At 44.4% G+C, this 9,285-nt stretch overlaps 1 protein-coding gene across 2 annotated transcripts in view; it reads right to left on the bottom strand.

Annotated features, from left to right (window-relative positions):
* Positions 1-2,975: 2,975 nt before the first annotated feature.
* Positions 2,976-9,285, bottom strand: part of LOC149352585 (phosphatidylinositol 3,4,5-trisphosphate 3-phosphatase and dual-specificity protein phosphatase PTEN-like) — an 82,280-nt gene continuing 75,970 nt past the window's right edge. For both annotated transcript variants that reach the window (XM_089581768.1, XM_089581769.1), the window contains one exon: positions 2,976-6,465. In XM_089581768.1, coding sequence (XP_089437894.1) covers positions 6,319-6,465 — 147 coding nt within the window. In that variant the 3' untranslated portion in view covers positions 2,976-6,318. The remainder of the gene's footprint in view (positions 6,466-9,285) is intronic.

Genomic DNA, 9,285 nt, shown 5'->3' with positions numbered 1-9,285 from the left:
CCCAACTCCTTACAAGCAACACTGAGATCCATGACTGCAGTGCTTTTTGCTTTTCATGGAACCTTTGCAAAACACTAGAAGTCAGCTTCCCTGCATAGTAAAAGCCCCTTTCACCACGGTGGTGCAGCCTGTCCTAGGAATAGAACGTGGGTGCAGTGCTGGAGACTATCATCGAAAGCCTTTTGGTCTGTATGCACCTGCCAAGCAGTGGCTCTCCAGAGCTTCATTTCATCACCCCATTGTCGTTGCTACTCACGGCGCAAGCATGCATGGAGGGTGTTTGGCACAATTCTGGTTCCAGATGTCTCCAGCGCTGCATCTAATTTCTGTCCCATAACAGGCTGCACCGCTACTGCGTAAGGGTTGTCACTGTGCAGGGAAGCTGGCTTCCAGAGTTTTGCAAAGGGTCTTCAATGTGCTCAATGTCAGAACACCACCCGAGAATGGTTTTATTACTGAATGTATGCCTTTCAGAGCAGCCTGTAGCTCACATAGTGTCAGCAAGTGGGGGAAGGCAGAAAAATTAATGATTTCCCACTTGCAGGCAGCAGTACATGAGCATCAGCTTACGAAGTTACAATGTGTAATGCAGTAGGTAATCATGGAAACACAAAAGCATAAAGCAGGCAACGTGAATGTGACAGACCTTGGAAACGGCAACGCCAATGAAAACTGCCTCTGCGCAACTAGCCAAACAAGCAACCAGTCAGCCAGAATATTTAAAAAGGTCATCATTCCTTAAGAGATAAAAGTACTGGCACTGCAACATTAGCCCAATAAGGATAAAAACAGTAAGACATAAAAAGCAAAAAAAAAATAATAACCAGAAGAAAAGTTAAAAGCATCACATAAAAACATCAACACAGCACCATAAAGAAAGGGAAAAGAAATGTACTCAAGACAGTGCAAAGTGAGAGAAGAGGGTGACCCGTAAAGAAACCCAACCAGTACAACATGTAACAAACAGCATGCAGGTGTATGGAGGACAACTTAAAGACAGTAAGAAGTGCAGCGATCTGTGGATAACACTACCACGAACAGCACAGTAAATTCAATGTGAAAAGAATGGCTAAGACAAAGGTTAACTGCACATTCCGTCAACAGCTCCACAGCAAAGAAGTCATGACCAGAACAGGCAGCAGTCAAGGTGACAATGAAGCAGTTGCTTGTCACAGCAAGCCAGAAGATAAGCAGAAGCTCAAGCATCATTTGTCAGCAGTGCTGCTGCAAACAAATCTTTGTCTGCTCCTGCTTTCGGAGCCCTGGCCTTAAGCATGAAAACAAAGTCAGCATGAATTGCAAGAAAAGCAAGATATGTAGAAACTTTTTTTTTCACTATCAATTTTGACAACTTTTGAGAAGCTAAAGAGCTCTAAAACTATGCACTCTTTCCCCTGTAGTCCAAAATGACCATTTACAGGCAATGCTCTTATTGATTACAAAGAAATTAAATTATTGGAGCTCAAACAGATCTGCACTGCATAGCCGGTGGCTCATAAACTAACATGGTTTCTCAAAGCTGAGCTCAGGGATCAAAATGGCCTTAGGGTAACGGTATCAACACACTGCAGAACACAAAATAGATTTATAACGGTAGCTTCAATGGATTTGGTTCTTTGCCAACATGGATCATGCTTAAGAAGCACACAGTGTGCAACATGCTGTCGTGAAACGATTAACTGAACATTCTGACACTTGAGGTAGAACATCTCCAAGGCTTCAGAGTAGAAACTGACCCCACATAAATCTGCAGGTTTCAGAAACACAAGGCTGCTTGACACTTTCATCGCCACACAATTGCACAAGACCCCCTAGGATTTATGCACAACTTTCATTCAAGAAGACATGTGGCTCATTCCCAGTTCACTCACTTTTGTTTGATTCTAAAAGATGACAAGCTACAAAATAAGAAAGCGTGCTCAAAACAACACAGAAGAGCAGCAGAACCACAGTTTATATACAGTAAAGCAGGAAAACATTACGCAGTCGCATCTTCACAGCCAGTGCAACATCACTGGTCTTCACTAAGAGATCATTAAGCCTCACAACTTGCCTTGTCTCACTAGCATCACATCCCCCTAGCCTGCACTTGCACCTTTCCCTGCCAGGATACTGAAATCGGGGAACACAAGTTTAGCACTCGCTACACATTTCAATACTCAGTGAATTACTGGAGAAAAATTTACATCTGAACAAGTACCTCTCTGCATTATCCAATCACATTTTTCGTTGCTTGCTATGCGCCAAATTGGTCTGTTGCAGCTTTGTACTAGGTTCCTGCAAGTCCACTGCTACATTCACATTTATATTCATGTAGCCACCTCTACATATTCACACATTAATGACATATTTGTAAATAACAAAAGCTGAGAAATGGACATGCACGTTCCTTTTAGTCACATTGGTGAACAAATGTGGCCTTTGAAAACAAGTGCTCAGGATCACTGGCAACATCTTCAGTTATCAGGTACCACTCACTAGCTAGTGCAATTCAGAGGCAATCAAACTCTCTATGAACAAGGAACTGCCAGCAATGTGTTTTCTTGTGTGCGTTTATTCAAAAATGCACATCCAGTCCAAAACTGAATGCACATAAGCTTTGTCTTCTTTCGAAAGAATAAACTAAAAATGTGACTGGTTTCTCTTTGCTAACACACGTAGTCCTTCTAAAACTGGCAACATTATTTTTCTTTATTGGCCACAATACACTTTTTCTTTCGTTTCGTATAGTACACAATAACTGCTTCCAGAAATGTAAAGTAGTGCAAATCCAAATGGTACCTCAGCCAGTGCTGCAGATCACGTATTGTAATGTGACCAATACAGTCAAAACCCCACTACAACGAACGCCGCGACAGCGAAATTTCCGCCACAACAAAGTATTTCCGATTTCTCGTCAGCATACCATACAAGGCAAAGCAATTACTTCACTCCACAACAAACAATTTTCGGAGCGAGGTGCTGCTTCAACGAAATTTTTCCAAGTAAGCAGCCATTTTTTTTTTTTTTTGAGCGTCCAAACATACCCGTATCTCGTTAGGCTTCACCAAAAACGGCTGCCGAAGACAGTTTGCGCCTTCAATAGAGCAGCTGACATTCCCTGAAGAATCGGAATTAATGTGCAGTCATGTGCGCATAAAGATGCAATGTGGCACACGACTACCTATGACAGTTTTGCCAATGGCCTGGACTCTGCGCTTGCGAACCGTGGGCATTGGTGCAAGGCAGCTTTCATATTTTTCGCTCGCTTAGCTGACAAAAGCATAAAGGAAATGAGTTCTACAGAGTTCATTTCAGTGTGAAGTAATCGTGCGAACGGAAATCAGTAAAGATGGTAAACGTTATCTGACAACCATGGCTAGTTCCAGAGCATTTTTTCCGAGGTTTCTTTCTTTGAGGAGCACGTTAGGCAACAGACCTCGCAACACCGAGCAAGTGGCGCGCAACGATCCGCTGTCACCTGGCGTAATGGTGGGCGGCACGTCGTTGCAAGAAGCCTGACACCGGCTAGGGTGCACTCTAGTCTCGCTTTTGCGCTGCAGGCGAGCATCGTGATAACATTTTCGTTTTGTTTTCTTTCTTTACCCCGTCTGGTGCACTCCGGCACTGACCGAATAGAGCCACTGCGAGTGTTGGTGGTCCTTGGCGGATGTCTCAGTAGAACAACACACCGCCGGTATGTTTGTACCACACGTCGCAAAACATAAAATGTCTCTGAAGAATTGGAGCAACCGCATTTCTGTTACGTCGTTTAAAGGTTCAATTTCAAGGTGCATGTGAGCGCTACTCAATGCGCAGTGGCGCGGGTGCACGCATGCATAGCCCACGCCGAAATGCCTCCAGGTGGCACGGTCTAAGTACGAGTTCTCGCACGACGAAAGCAAGGGTACTTTAAAACGCGTGTGGAAAAAAATAGTTTTGACAGTAAATGTAGATTGTGCGCTTATTAAGCAACTCCGAGATTTTCGGAGTGCCAAGAAAATCACCACGCCGCCGATTTCAATACGGCGAGAGACCAAAACTGACAAGTTTTTGTGAAATAAACGTTGTTCATGAACTATCCGGTCTAATATGTCAATGTTCCGGCCTGATTTCATGACAAAGAAGCTCCCGCATCAACAAAATTTTTTGTGGCTCCCGCGAATTTCATTGAAGCGGGATTCCACTGTACTCCAATGAGATCTGGTCTCTCTTTCCTGACACTGTTGAGCAAATTCTGAAGCCTGGAGAAAACCTTCCTGGTTACCTGCAAGCTCAATGAAGCTTTTGTATACATCTACTAGTACTTTCTCACTAAGCATTCAAAAGCCTGAGAGAATGAAACCTGGCAGCAAGATCTCAATAGGACAGACACCAATTGTAAAGTATTAACAAAATGTCACCTCCATATATGCACCCCTAACCCAAAATTAATATAGTCAATCATTCAAGCCTCATTAGAAAATGCGAATATAACACTTGGCTCAGGCATGCAATTTTTAGCCCAAAATGCAGCTTGTCTTCATTGTACACACAAAAAAAGACATTAGGCTCACTGTTAGAAGACTTTAGATTTTTGCAAGCACACAAAGTCTCCATAAAGATCTACTAAATAGCCAGTGTGTATATATATACATATACATATATAAACATATCCAGGTACTCATACACATGCCACAGCAACTCTCAATACCAAGCCTCCCTTCACCAAGACGACTCACTGGGCATGAAACAACAAAGAAGAGAGCTGGGCTCTGTGACCCAATATACACAGGATAAGCAGGCTTTTCACAAACGACGGACTTGCAAGCAGAGGCAAAATGCCAGGAAACCTGGCCACTCATGTATGCTTTCACTAACAGGTGCTTGAAAAAAGTGAGTGGCGTGATGCAATGGTTGCAGAGAGGGAGCCAAAAAAAAATACAAGTGAGGCCCAAATGATTAAAGCACACTAGGAAAAGACGAAAATTGGTTTATGAAAATAAAGATCTAGCTTAAGATAAGCCCCAAAATGAACGGTATATACCATAAATCTTGCTCTTTTCTTGGCCCAGTATTCATCACGAGCCTTGCCAAACATTAAACTGAAGCAGCGTCACATCAATAACTTCACAGGTAACCTCAACAATGAGGGGTCACTAACATGTTAAGAAAAAAAACTTTTTTTTTCTGTCTGGTCACTGCCCAAATTACAAACACTGCATTACACTCCAGAAGTCAAGAAGACGGAATGGGTGATGTCATTTGAACACAGTGACTCGAAAACATAGCGCAAAAAGGACACAGATGACACAGAACTGGACGGTCCCGTCTAGTTCTGTGTCGTCCGTGTCCTTTTTGCGCTATGTTTTCGAATCACTGTTACCAACTAGCCCAAACCAAGCTACTGCTAGAACACAGTGAAACTGCATTACAACACACTCTTTATGCACCAAATACAATGCTTCCAATGTCATGAAGATCACAAAGAATCAACACTAGGCGATGTCAGGAGCATTCCAGGTACTTAACAAATATGAACCAAATGCCCACCTGCACAAATAACAGCTTGTCTCCCCATCTTAAACTCGTGTTCAGGCTTTCAAGCAAAAAAGTTAAAAAGCAAAAGCAAATTTTCTAAGAACTACCAAAATGACTAACACGCACACAAACAATGCACATCTAAGGACACAATTATATTGCCACAGGAGTTTCAGCTGCCTAAAACTCCTTCCCCAAAATGGTAAACTTCTTGCTACACGCTAACCAAAATGTCGCCAAATGGGCCTCTTGTAAACAGAGCCCATTCCAATCATTAGAAACTTCGAAAAATCACGACGATATTTTGCAATACACTTCCTACCAACAAATCCTTTCTCAAAAACCGAGTGTACCACAATGATTCCGACAACAACATGCAGCAACAAAATGTAAGTAACCCCAATTCACCACAGGAATCAAGTGTGAGCAAGGCCTCACTGGTGCAAAAAGCGCACAGCAAGGTTCCTCCTAGTCAAATTGCCTACACAATTGGCCATGAAAAAATATACCTCACAAGAGCAAAAATGGTGTCCAATCGCTGTTTGAATAAATACAAAACCATTCCACAACAAAGCACACCACCAACTCCACATACAAATACACACATATACGAACACTAGGCAACAGTTACACATGTATGTGGATGAGAGAGAGAGAAATGCCAATGGTGTGGCAGAAGGTGTGAGGATGAGGGGGGTGCTTGTGCGCGTGGTGGCATGCTCTGGGCAGCGAGGATGAGTTGTGGAGGGTAATGGGTATGTGTGCGTCTGTCTGTCTGTGTGTGTGTGTGCGTGAGGGGTGGGGAAGAAGCAGCGCTCCCTATATGTGGGTGGCTTCCTGCGTGTCCGAGTCGTCGTCGTCTGTCGTGTCACACTCAGTGTCTGGGGCTTCAATATCACTGTTGTGGTCATCACCCCCAGCACCCGGGGGGACAAGCTGATTCCGGGGCACAAATTTAAGCGACACCTGCAGGAAGCAAGGAAGGAACACCGTAAGTATTGAGGAACAACTGGGCAGTGCCTGGACAACTTGCGGCAAATGTGAACACAACTGCAGCAAGTTTACAAGACGAACCCCACTATATATGAAAATACTACTACCAGATTCCTTCAATACCTTTCTGGTCATGAAACTTTCACACCACATTATAGCAGAGCTTTGTGCACTGCCAGGAGGAGTGGGCACACCGCGACACTAGTGGCCACATGGGGGGCCAGTGGGGAGGGCAAGCGCTCGCCACTGGCAGCGATGTGACACGATGGAATCGAGATGAACTGACACAGAATTTCTTCTGTTCATTCTTTGTAGTGCGCATGGAATGCTGCATGGGATCGCAATGGCAAATGCCGAAGATGCCCTGTGCACCGCACTGCCGGTTCAGCCGCAACAGAATGCACAAAAACGCCTCGTTGTCTGCCTCGCCGTGTGACTGAACAACGCAGAGCGCTTTAATGGGCCACGCCACAGCAGGAACTGTTTCTTTCGACTTTCTGAATGTTGACATCTACAGAAACCATTTTGACGTGAGTGGTATCATTCATGATGTCCAAGTGCCGTCTGTTGCAGCACAAGAGCAGAAGAAACTTGCTGTTCCCGCTAAGTCTTAAGACAGGACAAACAGATGCTGTCTTCACTGCTCCAGCTCACAATCGGAGGCCTCCTGGTGTGCTCATCAAAGTTAGGAATGATATCTTGACCACTGACGTGCTAGCAACGCAAAGAATGCCGTTTAGATCTGTCGCCTGATAAGGAAACAGAGGAAAGTGGAGCCTGTCTCATGCTCGAACGTCTCCAGCACAACTAATATAAACAATGGCTTGTACGTAGTAGGGAGGGGAGTAGCGGTTGCGCGCCTCATTTCCTGCTCGCTTAATTTCATTATTAGGCTCGCGCTGTGGACACAGGAGCACTGGAGCTTTGCTTTTTATAGTTGCTAAAGCGTACAGGTGAGTACAAACAGAGATGTGGGCACGGTGTGCCTTGGAATTGCACAAATGGAAAATGCAGCTGTACTGCGTAAACACCAATTTCACCTCTGCAAGGTGTATTGTTAATCTACAAGTGTGAAAATTTTTTAATAACTTATGCACACACGGTGGGGCAACAATAAATGATTCATTGGTATTTTTGACACATGCCTGCTTGTTTTTTTTTTTTTTTTATAGCTTGTCAGTATATTTCGAATACCTGTGTGCTTCAGATATAATTATTTGTAATTGTATATTAACTTGACAGCTTCATACCTGCTGTCAACATTCGCCTGCAGTGCTGCATTAAGTTTGCTCATGTGATAGATGACTTCAAAGCTATGTGCTAAGAGTTTACATTCCTTGTGACGGTTCAGCTAAGTTCTGCCGAACTTATTCTTCAAAATACTGCTCAAAGATGAAAAGCATGCCAAGTAGTGACCATGGCACTTCGAAGGTGCAGTGAGATATGCGAAGCGTCTATGCATTGCTTCAGTGTGCACCTGCCTCCTGTATTTCTTTTCCGCACTAAGTGCACTGAAATATTTCTTCTGCAAATGTTGCTTACCTAAATGGATACAAATGCCTTTCATAGCTCTATAGCAGTAGCATGTGCCACAGCACTTCAGTGCCAATGCAGTTTCATTGCCTCCCGACTTGCTGCTGCGCACCTAGCAGCAGCTTCTGCCCCTATATCAAACTTCCTCAGAGGCTTCATGACCAGTAAAGAGGTATTGAAGGACTCTGTTACTAGACAAAGCATAGCACATACACTAAAGCCACCACTTAAAGAACCTATAAAATGCTGCACCCCTATGCTCTCCAAGCAACACACTCAAAAGATATGGGAATGAAAAACCTTTCCGACTGAAGAAAGAAGCTTCACTTTATATATTTTGACTTCTTGATACTCGAATCAGGTTGGTTTACAATTAATACCGTATTTACTCGCATAATAGGCGCACTTTTTTTTCAGAAAATTCGGCTCAAAGTTTGGGGTCAGCCTATTACGTGAGGAAAAATTTCCGAAAATTTTTCCAACTAGCAAAATTCAACATACCGCATAAATGCACCCGTGTTCGGGCCGCACCCAAACTTTCCACGACCCACACGGGAATAGCCTTCGAAATGCACATGCCATGGCCTCCGCGATCAGCTCCGGCTGCGAGCAACAGGCGCTTGATCGCGGAAGCCACACACGCATACAGGAGCATCCAGGTGCCGCCCACGGATGGCGCCAGAGGCCAAGCTATCATCATCTTTTTCCTCCGCCGTGAGCTTTTGCTATCCATATTGGCATCAGCATCACCAGCTCCATGGCTTGTCAAAAGGCCCAGGACCTGTGGTAGCGTGTTAGCTCATCGTAGTTGTGGCTTTCACGTGTTGCCGCCGAGCGTTGCTATTTTAGCACGATGGGCAAGCACCTTAATAGCTACATGGCTGGGAGTTTGCTCTCTAACACGGCAAGCGTGCAGCAGGCTGGAAATTCGACGTGACCGACTGCGGCGTGCCTAAATTTTCGTATGTGACTCCTAGCGGCGAGGTTTTCATGGGCCTAAGTAGTGAAGGTTTCTGGCTGCAGATGAAGCTTTCCAAACAGACATTTAAAGTGAGCATCCCTAAAAACTGTGAGTGGCTGTTCCATGCGATGTCATTGTACGAGCTGTGGGTCCGAAGCAGCTGCGATGGCAGTAGCACTAGTGAGGACTAGTAGTCAGTTCAGCAAAAACTTTGTTAAAATAAAGATTGGGGGGGGGGGGGGGGGCATTGGCTTGCAATTGTGTAAATACAGTGTTGATCACAGTGCCAAGTTCGGGGT

This window comes from Amblyomma mixtum, chromosome 3 (assembly GCF_055824585.1).
Source record: "Amblyomma mixtum isolate Tamu chromosome 3, ASM5582458v1, whole genome shotgun sequence".
NCBI classification, from domain to species: Eukaryota; Metazoa; Arthropoda; class Arachnida; order Ixodida; family Ixodidae; genus Amblyomma; species Amblyomma mixtum.
This window is presented reverse-complemented; position numbering and strand designations above follow the sequence as displayed.